An 18,221-nucleotide genomic window follows, 5' to 3' on the forward strand; every position below is an offset into this window, starting at 1 on the left:
ACAAGATAACCTATAGGAGCTCATGCCAACTCATAAAGGCACATAAAGAGTAACATCTTTTAAAAACATTCTCACTTTAGCTGGGCACGGTGGTATATAACTTTAATCCAAGCACCCTGGAGGTAAAGGCATATCTCTGAGTTCAAGACTAGCCTGGTCTACAGAATGAGTTCCAGGACAGCGAGGGCTACACAGGGAAACCCTGTCTCCAAACACCAAAAAAGAAAAGAAAAAAGAGAAGAGAAAAGAAAAGAAAAACACATTCTAGCTATCAGTATGAATTATCTGAAAAAGAAATACTCTTCTCTTTTGAGACAAAAAAAAGGTGATCATAGTCAACATAAAAGTAACAGACTCTTTTACTTGAGGCCTTATGCCAAACTCCCCAGGCTTAGTGATTCCCTGTACCTCTTCTGAAAATGGTTCCTAGCATCAAAGTCTTCTGAGCTTCTTCTGGGTGACTGAGGGTAGCTTTCTTCTTGGACCCTCTGGTGTCTGGATTCATCTTCAAATCTACAGGAATCTGCCAGTGACATCTGAGATGGCTTCCCTCCTCTCCCACTTCCTCGAACTCTGTGCTCATCTGGAATATACCTTCCTTGCATTTTGGAGGGATAACAATCCTTTTCGTGCTCTGTGTAGGTTGTTGCACTTTCTGAGTATGTGAGCATATACTGAGATCTTCTATCATCATCCCCTCTTCCAGGGAAATATTCTTGGTGAGGCTTATATGTGTCAAATTTTTCTACAGACTTTACATTTGGTGAAGGTGATCTATTTTCATAAGACCGATAATATGGCTTCACACGAGGGGGAATCCTTGGTCTATTCTGTCCATGTTTCTCATCGTCCATTCTCCAAGGAAAGGGTCTTTTTGAATCATTTCTATATTCAGGGTCATAGTGCCCATGGAAATGTCTTTCCTCGTAGTATTCAAAATTTCTAGATTGTGGTGACAAAGACCTATGTAAACAAGCACAGAAAAGTTTAGTTCACTTTAAGACATTTAACTGTTTGTTTTAGTGTAACCTACCTAAAATACTGACCTTTCCTAGAATTCCACTACTAACATACTCAAGGTAAATATAGAAATCTGTTATATATGTACCTGTAATTTATACATTGGGTTGAGGAGATCTAATGATTCTTTTGTCCTGCCTGACAACCATACTCTGTTCATCCAAACTAATGTAATCAATGAGCACATCCAACTGGATCAAACATACCTGTCATATTGGAGAGGGACCAGACCAGGTATATAATACAATCTTTTTTGAGAGACTACTGATAGCAAAGTTCTAACAAAAGTAGATGTAGCAACTCCAAAAGGCCAATGAGGAAAAGCTTACATCAGGTTCAACAGCCAAGTGAGAAGCAAGCATGAATGAAATAAGAACAAATATGTCAAAGAGTATCAAGAAAACTGAATGTGACCTCTGAAATTGCATTTTAAGATAATGCTACAATCCAAACTCACATCCAGAAATGTTTTACAGTTTTTCCAACTGACTGTTCTCTCCCTCCAGGCTGTACCAAAGTAAGATGCTTATCAGGTAGCATGGGCAGGAAAGAGAAGAGAGTCTTAAGACATCAATCTTTACTTTTCCTCCTAATATTAGGTTTCTTTTTGTTTTGTTTTTAAGAAAAAACCGAGTCTCGCTCTATAACCCAAGCTGGCCCAACTGGAACTGTCTCTGATGACAATGCTGACCCTATACTTAAAACAATCTTTCTGCCTCTACCCCTAGTATGCTGGGAATACAAGAGTAGACTACTATGCCTACGTCTCCATAAATACTTCTAGCATAAACTGCTTTTCTTTCTAAAATCTCCACCCTATCAATTGAAAGATGTGTTGTTTAAATAGCTTGTAACTCTAGTCAAAGTGTGTTGTAACACAGCTATAATACTCTACAGTATTATAGCTTCTCTGTATCTATCTTTCCTGGGACCTTGACACTGCCAGCCTGTAGACTTGTATTTCCACTGAGAAGACTCCCATATTCATGGAAAACACTGTAGGTCACTCAGCCTTAAAGATAAGGAAGGGGGCTAGGCACAGTGTCTCATACCCTTAATCCCTGTACTTGGGAGGCACAGGCAGGCAGATCTCTAAGTCTGAAGTTAGTCTAGTCTATATACTAAGTACTAGGTCAGCCAGTGAAACTCTGTTTCAAAACAAGCAAGCCAAAAAAAAAAAAGATAAGGAAGGAACAAGATAAAGCTCATCTCTGCACCTGAGAACCTTTACCCCATGTGACCTGTCCAATTTCTTATCATCTCCTTTAGGGCTTAATGTCTCCAAAGCAGTAAGAAAGGTGTGCCCTGGCAATTTTTTTATTTACTTGCTCTAAGAAGCTTCTAAATAATTGGGGAAATCATGAATGAATCTCTTTCTTTTCAATGACAAATCTGTGTCTTTACACAAGAAAGGAGGCACATCTATCTTCTTCAGTACCCATTAGGACATTTACAGTGGATTTGGCAATACTGTCTTCCAGAGTCACCAAGCTAGACATACTGGCAAATACTACTTATCAGAAGCAGAAACTCTGGCTATACCTCATCACAGGAGGAGAAGCCTCCTTTAGAGCCTCTGAGGAATTCCTGGGCAATTTTATCTCTTTTCATTGCTTAGGAGAGAACCTGGCAGTCAGAGGCAGATGTTTTCTAGATTGGATGACACACTCAAGATTTAACTTGAGCCCTTAATTCACATTTAAATCTATTCTGAGATCATATTTTATATCTTACTGTATAGTACTCACTTATAGAAAAAGTTGTTATAATGGTTAGCATTTCTAATTCTCCTAAAGGGGCAAAAGAGACCCGCAGAGTCTATTAGGAGACAATTGTCCAGTCTCTAGAGTTTTGCATGCCTTATGAGTAGAGGCACTGACAACTTTGGTTCCCCAAGAAACAGCCTTGCAAATAGAGACAGGTCTCCCTTAGGGATAGAGGGCTTATTTGTTTGCTGCCCATGATAATAAGATAATATTTACTACAAGTGACTCAAGTTCCTCAGTTGTGTCATAACCCCAGAACCTGTGACTGTTCTGCATCATCTACCTAGCCAGCCACTCTGAAGCCTTCAGGGGATCTTAGAAGGTAGAGAGACTGTCTCTGACATGGGAGTGGCCTTGTAGCAAACTAGTATGTTGGCTTGCAATATGATCAAAATGTCAAAACCTTTATAGTTCTTAAAAAAAAACCTGGAGAAGGAATTAGAGATTCAGGCACTAAGCTTGGCAGAGTCCCTGTGCCCATTCATTCCTAGAGCCTCACTAAAAGAAGAATAAAATAAAATGACCTCTGTGCTATCTTCCATGTTATAGTCATTTCTGTCTTTACATTCTCTTTTCTTTTTGAAATTTCTCCCAAATACAACATGATTTTGTGACATTTATAAAATGAAAATCGATTATATAAATATGACTGATGATTCACCGTATTATTGGAGCAAGCACAATGGCCAAGCTATATTAACATAAAAATCATGGTTCATCTTTAATGTGCGTAATAATGGTCCTTTTCGTCAGTCCGAAAACTTACCGGCTGCAAAGCAGAATTATTCTGTCCCTACAAATGCAGAATGTTTTGCCCAAGTCAGAAGCTCAGCACTTTCCCCACTCTATCAGAATTGCCTATTGTGTTACTCTCCCCAGCCAATCTGTGTGCTTGCTAAGGCCACAGAAGTTGGCATACTTTTGCATTTGTAGTCCCAGAACTTGGCTGTAGGTGATGTACAATAAGTAAACTGGTTGAACTATTCCAATCTAATCATGTGTACTATAGTACTGATACTACCTATCAGAAAAAAAATGAGGTGAACTATAATTGAGCTATTCAAAACCACTATTCTGCCAAGAAGATAGGAAATACCTTATTTTCTGACTAAATTTCTTGAAACATATGAAAAATTAAATGAAACCTACACTGAAGAGTTGAAAAACCTTGTTAGCTTAAAAAATGTAACCTTCTCAAAGTCATTTCTCATTCTGGTTGTGGTCACTACATTCCTTTTTATTATAGATTAATTCTAGCTGCCAGCCCCAATTAAATAAATTCATCAGCTCCCTGAATCAAGAAATACTGATCAACTGGCTACTGTGAACAGCCAGGTCCAGTGAGCTTACTAAAATAGAAGCTTGAGCAGAAATGGTGATTTCCAAATCCAAGTTAACTGTGTAAAACATGCAACTCCTCACCTTTTTTTCCACCTGGGGGATCTGGATCTTGACCGTGCCATCTTTAGCCTATGAGCCACCGGATCAACTTTTTACACTGCAAAGAAATAAAAGCATTAGAAAATTTGTTGGAAAAAAAAAGTCTGCAGTATGCTCTCGTGAATGCAAAGAGAAAGCTGCTTAACTCTTCCATGCATCTATTTCCCGATCTGCAAAACAGGGATAAGAGCACCCACCTTAGTAAAATACTGTCAAGATAAAATGAATTCAATCAAGGATCAGCAAATGTTTTCTATAAAGGACTACATTGAAACTATTGTAGACTTTGCACAGCATAAGGTCTGAATCAAGTCTATTAATTCTGTCTTATTAAAACAACCCCTTAAGCCAGGCAGTGGTGGTGCATGCCTTTAATACCAGTACTCAGCAGGCAGAGGCACGTGGATCTCTGTAAATTTCAGGCCAGCCTGCCTGGTCTACAGAGTGAGTTACAGACAGCCAGGGCTACACAGAGAAATTCTGTCTCAAAAAAACTAAAACCAAAACCAAACAACCCCTTAAAATATAAAAACATAGCTGGGCATGGTAACATAATCCCAGACGTAGGAAGCTAAGACAAGAGGATCATGAATTTGAAGCAGCCTGGGCTACATACCAAATCTGAGGACAGCTTGGGTTACATAGCAAGACCCTGCTTCAAAAAAAAGTAAAAGGTACATATCAACTTTCAAAGACTTGGCAAAACAAAAGAATGTAAAACACTTCATTAATATATTTTAATACTGAGCATATGTTAAAATGATTATTTTTGGTATGTTGGGTTAAATGTATTGTTAAAACATTTTTATAATTTACAAACAATGAAGGGGAAGACTTACTTTACGACTTAAGTAAAACATAGCTCTCTGAACAGATGAAGATAGGTTTCTTCTGTATCCCAGAATCTAATCAATATTTATAATTCAGCTATAATTTGGCTTAAAAGGGCTTATTGGGAAATGTTATCATTTTTACTATTTTCTACAGAGAAAATATTTTACTGTTTAAAATAACCCTGGACTTCTGAATTATAACCCGTTTTTATGTTCAAGCTATCTGTGTATTATTTCTCCTGCAGTTGTACATAAAATGTTTTTACATTAAAAAAAGGACAAATACTATAGAATTGTATTACATGAAATATATAGAATATATACATTCATAAAGATAGAAAGATTAGATGTTATCTCAAGATGGTGAAGAAAGGAATATAGAGCAATGATTTCTTAAGTACAGAATCTCTGTTTTGTGTGATGGAAAAGTCCCACAAATGGACAGTAGTATAAGGACATAATATCATGAATGTAATAAATCAATACAATTAATGCAATTAAGGAATATCAATATAATTATTGAATGAATATTGCAAATGTAATCAATGAATACCACAAATGTAATTAATATCGTGAGTGTAATTAATGAGTGTAATTAAAAAAAAGTTTTTATAATTTAAAAAAATGACAGGAGGTAGAGGCAGAGGTTAGCAGATCAGTTCAAGAGTACCCTACACTACATACCAAATTTAAGGCCAGTCTGCGGTATGCATGAGACTCTGTCACACACAAAAAAATAATGTTCCAGTTTGCTAAAACTAGGTGTGGTGGTGCATGCTTTTAATGCCAGCACTTGGGGGAAGCAGAGGCAGGCAGATCTCTGTGAGTTGAGGACCAGCCTGGTCTACAGTTAGTTCCAGGACAGCCAAGGCTATTAGGCTGTTACAAAGAGGGAAACCAGAGCTGGAGCTGAAGCAGGAATCTGGAAGCAGGAACAGAAGCAGAGACCATCATGCGGCTCTGGCTTGCTCCCAGGCTCATACTCAGATAGATTTTTCCCATTTTGATTTCCTTCCACTCTTATTTCTAGAGATGTGGTCTCACAACACAGCCCTAGCTGTCCTAGAACTTACTATGTAGAACATGCTGTCCTCAAACTTACAGAGATTAACTTGCCTCTGCCCCCTAAATAGTGGGATTAAACACATTCAGTGTGTTTGTCAATTTTTAAACTCATTTTTGTCTGTAATTTTAGGCCACTTCCTTTTGAGATATGTACAAACCTCTAGTTTTGCTTCATACCAACGCTAAAAAATAAAACAGCATACTCAGAAAAAAAAAAACAGGGAAAAAAACTACTCTGGCCTGGTAACATTTAGCACCTGTGAAAATCCCGTCATGTTAACATTTTATGCTTTAAATCTAAAGCATGTATTATCTATTCTGACTTGTCCTGCAATTCCTTTTCTGCAATAGTTTCAAGGCAACTTCATCTGAGTAGTGGAGGTACTAAGGTTTCCACTCTCTACTGCTACCACTAATCTGCTCACCTTTTCTGGTTTGTAGGACTTTTAACTCTTTTGTTTTCTGGTCAGGGACCCAACCAGTATTGCTGTGGAATAATCCTTCTGTACACTGTAAATTATGCTGTGATTGGTTTAATAAAGAAGCTGACAGGCCAATAGCTAGACAGGATTAGGTTAGGCGGGAAACCCAGACTAAGGACACTGGGAAAAAGAAGGGCAGAGGCAGAGGAGTTACCAGGCAGACACAGAGAGATCACAAGGAGATGCTAGAGGAACAAGACATGCTAGAGGACAAGTAAAGCCACAAACCATGTGGCAATACATAGATTAATAGAAATGGGTTAATTTAAATTGCAAGAGATAGTAATAAGCCTGAGCTATCGGCTGAGCATTTATAATTTATATTAAGTCTCCTTGTCAGTCATTTGGGAACTAGCAGGTGGGAAAGAAGTCCACCTACACAGTATTTAATGTATGACTTGGGTACAAATCCATTCTTGATTGAAAGAGCTTTCCTAGAAGGACATCACTTTAAGACACTAACCCAAATCCCCTCACCCTACACCATGTCCTGAGGCATTTTACCCCCTACCCACCCACCTCCGCCAGCCTCAATAAAGGAAGACGACCCTGGTGAGGTGAATTGATTGTGGATTAACACTGAGGGTATTTAATCTTGTTTGTTAGCAAGATTTAAAAATCAACTTCATTTTTGTGTGTATGGATGAGAAGGTACACTCACAATGATTTTTTTTTTAGGAGTGTGTGTGCCAGGGGCTGACTTCCTCACTTCAGGTGTTTTTCTCTCTCTTTCTGCAGTAAGGTTTCTTATTGCCCTGGTGCATACCTTTTTAGCTAGACTAACTAGCCATCAAGCTGCTAGAATCCCAGTCTTGGTTCCCTTCCCTTCCCATTTCTGGGTTTCCCAACATGTACCACTATGCCTGACTTTTACATAGAGACTAAGGATCTGAACTCAAGTCTTAATAAGCACTTTACTATAGGCTTATTTAGTAGATCTTCAGATCCACAACACATAGTTTCTCCCCCAGATACTGCCTTACAACCTTTCACTTATAGTTTGCCCTCTTCTTGCCTCCCATCTCTGCCATTATCTATAATCTTAACCCCTTGTTCGGTCTCCACCACTGCCCAGCATTATTTCACTTCTTTGATTGGTGATGAAGACATAAGAATTGTCAGGCTCTCAGCCACTTGCTGATGCTTCTCGTAAAATTTTGTGATTTTTATATGGGCAGGTGGAATTGCTAGGGGATTATCTTTAAGCCATTCCTGGACTGGGCCTAGGCATCCAGTTGGATTTTCCTCCTCTTCTTCATGTTTAGTCAGACACCTAATATCTTTTTGTGATCACCAACTACATCAAGAGGGAAACCTTTGCAGCTTAGTTCAAACTCTACAGTGTAGGGCATAAAAGGCTTTCTCAAAGCATGGCTTTCAAACTGCCCTAAGGTGGGCACCTTCACATTCAACTATATTCCTTAGAACCCTTATCTAGAAATTATAAAGGGGTACAGAATTAACAGGATGCCTAATTTGGGGGACTATACTCTAGTCTTGGTTCTCTCATCAGAGATCACAAAAAGTACAGAAGATAACAAAAGCACTCCAGGGCCCTCATCCCAGTTACAGCAAAGAGACAGAAACAGAGATCCGAACAAAGGTATGAGTAATGGGTTTTCAGGAAAGCAAATAAAAACACATAGAAAGGGGTTGGGAAGCTAGCTCCAGGGTATGCACTTGAAATCTAGTGCCAAGGAAGTAGAGATAGCGAGGTTGCTAAACTACTTGGCACAGTCCAGGCCAATGAGAAACTACCTAAAAAACAAATGAGGCTGGGGAGGAATAGCTAAAAATTGCTTGCTGAGCAGCCAGGAATACTTGTGGTTCAAATCCCCAGTACCTGTGTAAAATCCAGGCATGGCTGTGTAAGTCTGTAATCTCAGCACTGGGGACCAGAGACAGAAAGATCTCAGGGGCTTGCTAACCAGTGTAGCTGAAATGACAACCTCCAAGTTCAATGAGAGATTCTATCACAAAAAAAATAAGGTAAAGCGACTGAGAAAACCATCCCAACATCAACCTCTGGCCTCCACTCAAAAGCCCCCCAACACATGTACACAATACACACATATACACAATGAATGGATGGTGCCTGAGGAGAGACACTCAGGCTGTCCTCTGGCCTACACATGCACACATAGATACACAAAATAAAGAGTATTTTTGGGTAAAAGATTTTGTAGCAGGGCATAGTGGTGCATACCTTTATTCTCTGCTCTCAGAGGCAGAGGCAGAGTTCAAGGCCAGTCTGCTCTACATAGTGAGTTCCAGGACAACCAGAGCTACACAGTGAGACCCTGTCTTGGAAAAAAAGGAAAAGATTTTATATGGTAAACAACATTTTGTCCTAGGTTGAAAAAAAGGACTAGTTTTGTTTTTTCCCAAAACAGAAAAGGAAAAACAAAATCAAAAGGCTTCAGAATATCACAAAAGGTCCAAGTTAGTTGGAAAAGGCTTTCTAGGGTGGTGACCCTAGATCCGAGTCTTTCAGTCTCCAGACCTATGACTTGGTGGTGAGAAGAACTACAGCACTGCATGTGAGGGTGGTTGGCCTCTTGCTTTGATCAGAAAAAGTCCTTGAACCATGGCATCAAATGAGCTGATAGAACACTTTGCTCAGTTTGGCTATACATTAAAGTACACTATACTTTTTGACAGAAATGGACTTTCACAGAGGTATAGGTTGGGTTCAATTTTCTTCATGAGAACTTCAGAATGTACAGCAGGAAAATCATATTATTGATGGAATAAAGCTCCATGTTTAAGCTCAGAGATCTAGAATTTTGCAAAGGGATATAACAGCCGACAAAGATTTCTGACATGATTAAAGTACTATCCAATTAAATAAACGTAACTGAGAAAAAGGAAAAGTTTTCTTCAGGATAAAATTTAAGGATGGTATGTGTATAATTCAAGGTTGTTAAAGTTCTCAAAGTCAGGGAGCTGGAGAGATAGCTTGGTTAAGAGCACTGTCTGCTCTTCCAAAGGAGCTGGGTTCAATTCCCAACACCCACATGGATGTTCGCAACTCTAGGGGATCAGACATCCTCTTCTGCCTTCATCTAGCACTGCACACAAGTGGTACACAGAGACACAGGCAAAATACCCATACACACAAATATAAATAATAGCTTGGAGGTGGTGGCACACCCCTCTAAACCACACACTCAGGAAGCAGAGGCACTCGGATCTCTGAGTTTGAGGCCAGCCTTCTCTACAGAGCAAGTTCCAGGACAGCCAAGGCTACATGGAGAAACCTGTCTGGAAAAACAAAACAAACTTAAAATTTTTAAGTTAAAATTCTTAAGGCAGCAGTACAAAAATAGGACTCAGCTATAAAAACCAGCAATGTTTTATTATATTAATCTGGTCTTGGTAATCTTTTCAAGATCTGGTTTAAAGAATACTATCTATGTGCACATGTGGACATATGTGAAGGCCAGAGGTTAACCTCAGGCATCATTTTACCTCTTTTCATTTTATTCTATATCTTGTCATTAAGTAAATTATTTCATTCTTTTCTGACATTTATTTTCTGTCTTCTCTGCTATTTCATAGAGCAGTGGTTCTCAGCCTTCCTAATGCTGTGACCCTTTAAAACAGTTAGGCAGTGGTGGCACACGTCTTTAATCCCAGCACTCGGGAGGCAGAGGCAGGTGGATCTCTGTGAGTTCGAGGCCAGCCTGGTCTCCAAAGCAAGTTCCAGGAACGGCACAAAGCTACACAGAGAAACCCTGTCTTGAAAAACCAAAAAAAAAAAAACCAAAAAAAAAAAACAAAAAAAACACAACAACAACAACAACAAAACAGTTCGTGTTGTGGTGACCCCAACCATAACATTATTTCATTGCTACTACATAACTTTAATTTTGCTAGTTATTAAGTGTAATGTAAATATCTGATACGCAGGATATCTGATGCACAACCCCAACAAATGGGTCACGACCCAAATGTTGAGAACCACTGTCATAGACAGTGCTTTAGAAGGTAGAATGGATCCTTGTCTATACTAATCTGCTGTGTTTTCCTAGTGTCTTAGTGATTATTTAATAGTAGGGTGCTCTGTATTTGTAGAAGGGGGAAGGGGAAAAAATGAAGGTTGGCTTTGTGTTATGTAAAGAATCTCCCCAGCCCTTGGATTCATCTGATCTTGTTGAACATCAGTAATTCTAACACAGAATTGTGGCCAGGCACAGCAGCAGAAGTCTAATCAAAACACTTCAAGTGCTGGAGCAGGCAGGCGTTTCTCCTGGAGTTCAAGGCAAGCCTGGTTTACAAAGGCATTCCAGGACAGTCAGGGCTAGCTGATCTCAAAATCAAATGAAAAAGTACAAATAAAAAATGAGCCTGGCCAGGCAGTGGTGGCACACCCCTTTAATCCCAGCACTCTGTGATTTCAAGGCCAGCATGGTCTACAGAGCTAGTTCTAGGACAGCCATGGTTGTTACACAGAGAAACCCTGTCTTAAAAAACCAAAAAAGAATAAAAACCGAAACAAAACAAAAAACAAAAAACAAAAACCCACAAGCCTGCCGTGGTGGCACATACCTTTAATATCAGCACTCTGAAGGCAGAGGCAGGCTGATCTCTGTGAGTTGGAGGCTAGCTTCTAAATACTGCAGTCAAGCCTAGCCACAGCTACAAAACTAGCCTCAAATAATCAAAATTAAATTAAAAATATAGAACTGAACCAGGAGATTGTGGCGTACACCATAATCCCAGCACTCGGGAGGCAGAGGCAAGCAGATCTCTGTGAGTTGGAGGCCAGCCTGGGCTACAGAGTGAGTTCCAGGACAAGCCAGAGCTAGAGAAACCTTGTCTCGAAACCCATTCCCCTCAAAAAACAAAAGAAAAAAAAAAGAAAAAGAAAAAAGAAAGAAAGAAAGAAAATAGAACTGGCTATCCTTTCCTCTGCCCAACCAAGCACTATCTTGGACATAGTACTAAACTAGCTTAAATACGAGCAAATTTTAATTCTGGGATCCCAGCGGCTGGCCTTCGCACTGTGGGGGATAGAGGGGGGTGATTTTCCTGCAGTGAGAAACCTTAAATTTCCAAAACCACCTCTGGTGCAGGAGAGGAAAAGAAGGGTATAACGGGTGGCACCGCTTCTGTTAAGTATTCATTTGGACTCACCTACAAACGACGTGAAAAGCACTGCGCAGGCACAAACCTCTCTACAAAATGTCGGCTGTAGCCATTACCGCAGCCAGCCGCTATTACCACTACCATCACTGCACCACCACCCAGGTGCCGAGACCACGTCCCAGTGGCCACTCGGGGAAAAATACCCTGAATTGGGAGGGAAAAAATTACAGAAGGGAAATGTGTAAGAGGGAAGAAAGCAGGGGAAAAGAAAAGAAATCAAAATTAAGCCTTACCCTTCTTTCTGGAGATTTGACTTTTCAGCTCCACAAAGAGGACAAAAAAATAAGGGCTCCTGAACACCAGAAATGTCAGCCGTTTGTCTCTCCTGCCTGACAGAGCCACTTTCTCCTCCAACCTTCAGTTGCGCTTGCGCGATTTCTTTCCTGCTTCTTTTTGCTACCTTGTTTCTTTTTGGAACCTGGGGATTGGACGAGGCTGGCTCCTAGGTCCCAGAATCCGCCTGTCTGCTTCTGCTGTAGCCCAGCAAGAAAGTAATTTTAAGGCAGGGAGGGCAAGATGAAGCAGATAAGAACACTGGCTGCGTTTGCAGAAGAACCTGGTTGGATCCCCTACTATAATTCCAGTTCCAGGGGAACAGACGCCCCCTTCTGGAATCCAACACAAAATGGTACACAACCATCTATGTAGACACACATACACATAAAATAAGTCTTGTGAGCCAGGCGTGGTGGCGCATGCCTTTAATCTAGGCACTCGGGAGGCTGTGAGTTCGAGGCCAGCATGGTCTACAGAGTGAGTTCCAGGACAGCCAGAGCTACAGAGAGAGAAACTCTGTGAAAAAACCAAAATGATGATGATGATGATGATATATAACACACTTTTTTTTTAACTTTAAGTGTCTGTTTTCCTCTATTTAACCCTAAGAGTCCAAATCAAACTCCTTGTTTTTCCTAAACAGGTCATACTGGTCCCCTATATCAATGCCCTTGCCTCAGTTTGCCTGTGCTTTCCTAAATTGTTTGACCATCATATACCCCTACCCCACTCCCACTGTCCCAGGGCTCTTCCTTGAATTTCTTTCCTTTTTTAAATTCTGAATTTCTTTCTCCTTAGGGATTCTGGATTTGCTCAGTGATTATTTCCACACATTTTATTTATTTACATAGTAGTAGTAATTTAAATAGGCAAAGTCTCTAAACAGTGTATCCTGAAACCAAAATTCAAATAACCTATGAATGTATGAGATGAATTAGTAATTGGAAAATGCAAATAAAAAACCAGCCATTTCACACCCATTAAATAAAAAAAATGTGAAGTCCTTATTTTGGAGAGTAGGCAAATGTATGGCACAGAAGGAACCCTCACATACATATATACATACATACATACATACATACATACATATGGGCAAATGTATGGCCCAAGAGGAACACTCATGTACTGCAAGAATATACACGAGTGAGTATAAGTAGCTTGGAAATACCCCCAAAATATTGAACATACCCATACCCAAACACTGAGCAATCCCACACAAATATATACCTTGGAGTGGAGATTCTCCAATTTTGGTGTGCAATGCAAATTACTTGGAAGGAAGGTTAACAGAGATTGCTAGATCCTGACACTGGTGTTAAAAGGACCACAAAAAGGAGGAATTATTGTTGAAAGAAGCAGCAGCAAGAGAGATGTAGCATATAAAGTATAAAAGATTTACTACGTGGCCTTTTACAGAAAATGTTTATTCATCCTATTTAAATTTCCTTCCTTTAACAGCAATGTTAATTAAATGGACAAAAGCTTTAAAAGAACTCAAAATAACAGACAAAAACCAATATGGTTGTGATTGAGACGTCAGAAACAGATGATAATCCTAATTATAGTGCCGCTTCAGAGTAAAGTGTAAAGGACTCAAAGCAGTGAGTCATCTGTCTACCCCTGAACACAGACACCCAGGTGGCAGGGTCATTCACTCCCAGGAGGATGCTGAAGAGAACACTAATGCTCAAAGAGGCCACCTTAGCAGAACACATCCTTATTCAGCTGAAGGACCAGACTGCAGCAACTCCCTTTCTCCTTTAAAATCCCTCTCCTTCTCCATCAGTTCCTTCCCATAACCCTGTATAATGTTCCCATCCCTCTGGAACCATATGGCCCTGGGCTAGCCTATCTCTCCATGACAACCAAACTCTTCAAAAAGCTAAGTAAATTATATTCATGTATTTAGGAATATACACGTATATATGTAACCACAATTAAAGAAAAAGAGGCCATGAATTTGAGAGAGCAAGGAGGGTGCATAGGAGGAATTAGGGGGAGGAAAGGGAAAGGAGAAATGATATAATTATAATATACATATATATTTAAAGCAGGAAAAAAGCTGTCATATGCCATAGTCATTATCTCTGGTTTTTCTCCTCCCAATCTTGCTAATCCCATTATCAAGCTAGTTTTCCACCCCCACCTCCAGCCACTGCACCCAACTATTCTAGCCAAAATCACTAATGAAACTAACTGGCAAATGTACAGTAAATTCTCCTTCTATTCCTCCTTCACTTTGACTTCATTTCCCCCTCTTAACAAACTGATCCTTTACAATGAGCTCATTTTGCTTACAGTGACTTCAATCCTTGAACTTCTCATCGTCTATACTCTCCCCAGCATTCAGGTTCATGGTTTTATATACTCCCTATAAACTACCAATCTCAAAATTTCCATCTCTAGCCTTCGACTATTCTCTAGAGTCTAACTTTGTATAAGCAGTAACCTACGGGGTATTGTAAAGTATAGCAAATTCCAACCCCACCCCCCTATCAGTTCCTCATAAATCCTGCTCTACCACACTAAATGGTATTATTTTTCAGTGAATAGGAATTGCAATGTCCAACAAACAAACGAAAAGATACTCAATCCTATTAAGAACTCAGGAAATAAAATTGAAATATTACTTTGTAGTCATGAGTTTTATTTTAAAAATTAAGACTGGACAGCATCTATTTGTTGACAAACAGTAAAAGAAAATTTCTCACCTGAGGAAAATTCCTCTCCAAAAAACATGAAGAAAACTACAAATCTATACTCAAAAGAGAATTAAATGTTGTGTATTAAAAACATGAGACTATTTTAAAAATCACCTTAAATTAGAAAATCAGAATGACATATACCTATGTGAGAATCCCCATCTTGAACTAAACTAAAAGAAACAAACCAACATCAGATAAAAACAAAACAGAAATATAAGAAATGAAAAAGCTAACTGAACTCGGGTATATGGAGGGAGGGACTAAAAGTTTAGTTTTTCAAAAGTAGAACTTACAAGCTACTCAAGGGAGAATAAACACAAGTGAAAATGTAGTCATCAAGTACATCAAAAGAAGACACTGAAGTAAAACAATGGAAAAAATAAGAATGGCACTGGGAGGAGAGGAAGAGGGAGACCAAGTTAGGCAGAAAGCTACAGAAATCCAAGAAAAGTAACTATTGTGTGATTATAGTTCCTGAAAAAGAACAGAGCCAGGCATGTGTGTAATTCCAGCACTCAGGAGGCAGAGGTAGGAGGACTGCTCCAAGTTTGAGACCAATCAGGACTACATAGCAAGGCCATCTCATAATTCAAATAAAAACAGAAAAAAAGACAACTCCGACACAGAACTAGACTAATATTTAAAATCACAATTTGAGAAAACTAAGGCAGATGACATAGTTCAGCAGTGGACCACTCACCTAGCATGTTCAATACCCTGAGTTTAACCTCCAATCTTACAGGGGAAAAAGAAAACCTCCTTCTAGTAATAGAGAAATAGCTGAAATAGGGTTCATCACGATATCTAAGGTAGATATACAACATTCATCTCTGAAATATAGTCTACTAAATACTATTTGATTTAAAGATAAAGACATGAAGATTTTCAAGCACAGAAGAACTAATAACTTATAAATCTGTGGCTTTTGGTTTCCCCCTAGCACAGTAGAAGGGAAAAGGACCACCATCAGCATTTTCAAAGCTTAAATACAAAGAAAATAAAGCTAGTTTTTTTTTGTTTTTTGTTTGTTTGGTTGGTTGGTTGGTTGGTTGGTTGGTTGGTTTTTCGAGACAAGGTTTCTCTGTGTAGCTTTGCGCCTTTCCTGGAACTCACTTGGTAGCCCAGGCTGGCCTCGAACTCACAGAGATCCGCCTGGCTCTGCCTCCCGAGTGCTAGGATTAAAGGCGTGCGCCACCACCGCCCGGCTTAAAAGCTAGTTTTTAAAAGCCTCAATGAAAGAAAAATGTGAACTAAGGAATTTGTATCAGCCAATATACAATATACAACCCAAATGTCATGTACACAGACATATGCACACACAAACAAAATGGATTTAAGAACTAAATACACAAAACTTAAAAGTAAACAAGCATAATCTTTGTGACCTTGAATAGGGCAATAATTTCTAAGATATGGCACTAAAAATACAAGCAACAAAAGAAGAAAATTAATTAGGATTCATCAAACTTGAAAATTTATGCTGTGAAGAAATCTACCAAGGAAAGCCAAGCTGCTGAAGCAGGCCATAGAGGATCAACCAGAGGGCAGGGGGCCCACTACCAGGCTAGTAGCCAGGCTGCTGGGTACCATGTGGAGCTGGGGACTGGGGACTGGGGACGTGGCCATATGTCACAGAGCCACAGCAGCATGTCAGGTGCATTGGACTGTGGGAGACTCCGCCCAAGGACACACAGGGGTGCAATGTGCTGGTACTGCAATACCATGGGCCTGCTTGCCTGCCAGATTGAGGCCCAAGTCCCAAGGTGGAGGCCCTGAATGTCATTATGAAGGACCTGCGCTTGCCTGGTTGGATGAGTTCACCAGCATGCTGGACACAATTCATGGAGACTTGTCCCATGTGGTCAGTGAGGGAGTGCGGTACATTTATGAGAAATTGTTGAGATGATGTATGTCCACGGCTTGAGGCATTCACGAAGATAACCCTGGCAACAGCATGGCCAGAATAGAGGAGCAAGCCATCAAGGCCCAGGCTGAGCTAGGGAATCTTCCCCTGGGCATTCAAAAGGTTCCTGCACACTATCAAGGGTTTGTCCTCACCTCTGTGCACCTCCTAGGAGTCTAGCCTTGAGCAAGCAGCCTGAAACAGCACAGACCAGTTTGGGCAGCAGTAAGAGGCCTTAGCTCTGAGCCTGCTTCCCTACTAAAGGAAGACTCCAAGCCAGACTTCTGTCCTGAGTTCTAAGATCTTATTATTAATAAGCTTATATAATGTTGGAGTATGAAACTTTAAGTATATTTTCTGCAAACTATTGGCTATTTTCATTACTGCATGTTGAAGGTATTTTCCAATTCTAATCTAAAAGCTGTTTCGTGGATGGCTGGAAAAGCAAAATTAATTAACTCATCTGTGCAGTATGTAGAGCTAGCTTTTTTGTTGTTGTTTTGGAGTTTTGTTTTTTTTTTTGAGACATTTCTCTGTGTAGTCCTGTAACTCACTTTGCAGACCAGGCTGTCCTAAAACTCACAGAAATCCACCTGCCTCTGCCTCCCAAGTGCTGGGATTAAAAGCATAAATAGAGACGGGCAGTGGTGGCCCATGCCTTTAATCCCAGCACTCAGGAGGCAGAGGCAGGTAGATCTCTGTGAGGTCAAGGCCAGCCTGGGCTACAGAGCGAGATCCAGGAAAGGCGCAAAGCTACACAGAGAAACCCTGTCTCAAAAAAAAAGCGTAAATAGAGCTATTATTTTTATATTTGTTTGTTTTGAACAACTAACTGTACTGCACTGTCAACATTTACACATGGATATGATCACAGGAAAAGTGACCAAATAATTAAAGTCTTGTTATTAAATCCTAAAAAAAAAAATAGCACCAAGAAAGTAAAAATAAAAAAATGTAAAATGAAGAGGGAGAAAAAAAGTCAAAAGATAACCCAATGAATGAATATTTTTTCTTTACAAATCATTTATCTTATAAAGAAATGCATGCAGATTACTTAAGAAAGCCTATATAATCCTGAATGTACTTAATTTCATCAGTATATAAAAAGAACACAACTAAGTAACAATCAAACTTTTTAAATGGACAAAGGGATGACAGACATTTCTCCAAAGATGTATAAAATTGGCTAACAAGTACATAAAACCACTAGTCATTGGGGGAATGTAAATCAAAATTATAATAGATAGCACTCCATGCCAATGAAGACATCTATAATTACAACATTAGATGATAACACGTGTTTAAAGGATGTAGTGTTAATACAATCCTTACTGCTGGTGGGAATGTAAATGGTATAGTCAGCCACTTTAGAAAAGTCTAGCAGTTACTCATAAAGTCAAACATAGTGTTATCATATGGTCCAACTATTATTCCATTCCAGGTATACATAACCACAATAATTGGAAACATATCCATACAAAATCTTTTTACAATAATGTTCATAGGAGCATTCATAACAGCCAAAAGGTAGAAACAACTCACATGTACATTAAGACATGAATGGACAAAATATGTCATAC

At 39.5% G+C, this 18,221-nt stretch overlaps 1 protein-coding gene across 4 annotated transcripts in view; it reads right to left on the minus strand.

Annotated features, from left to right (window-relative positions):
• Positions 1-18,221, minus strand: part of Bclaf3 (BCLAF1 and THRAP3 family member 3) — a 64,188-nt gene that overhangs the window by 40,449 nt on the left and 5,518 nt on the right. For all 4 annotated transcript variants that reach the window (XM_059250520.1, XM_059250518.1, XM_059250521.1 and 1 more), the window contains exons 2-3: positions 4,209-4,284; positions 409-963 (exon numbers count right to left, since the gene is read on the minus strand). In XM_059250520.1, the coding sequence (XP_059106503.1) occupies positions 409-963; positions 4,209-4,249 (596 nt within the window). In that variant the 5' untranslated portion in view covers positions 4,250-4,284. The remainder of the gene's footprint in view (positions 1-408; positions 964-4,208; positions 4,285-18,221) is intronic.

This window comes from Peromyscus eremicus, chromosome X (genome assembly GCF_949786415.1).
Source record: "Peromyscus eremicus chromosome X, PerEre_H2_v1, whole genome shotgun sequence".
Classification (NCBI taxonomy): Eukaryota; Metazoa; Chordata; class Mammalia; order Rodentia; family Cricetidae; genus Peromyscus; species Peromyscus eremicus.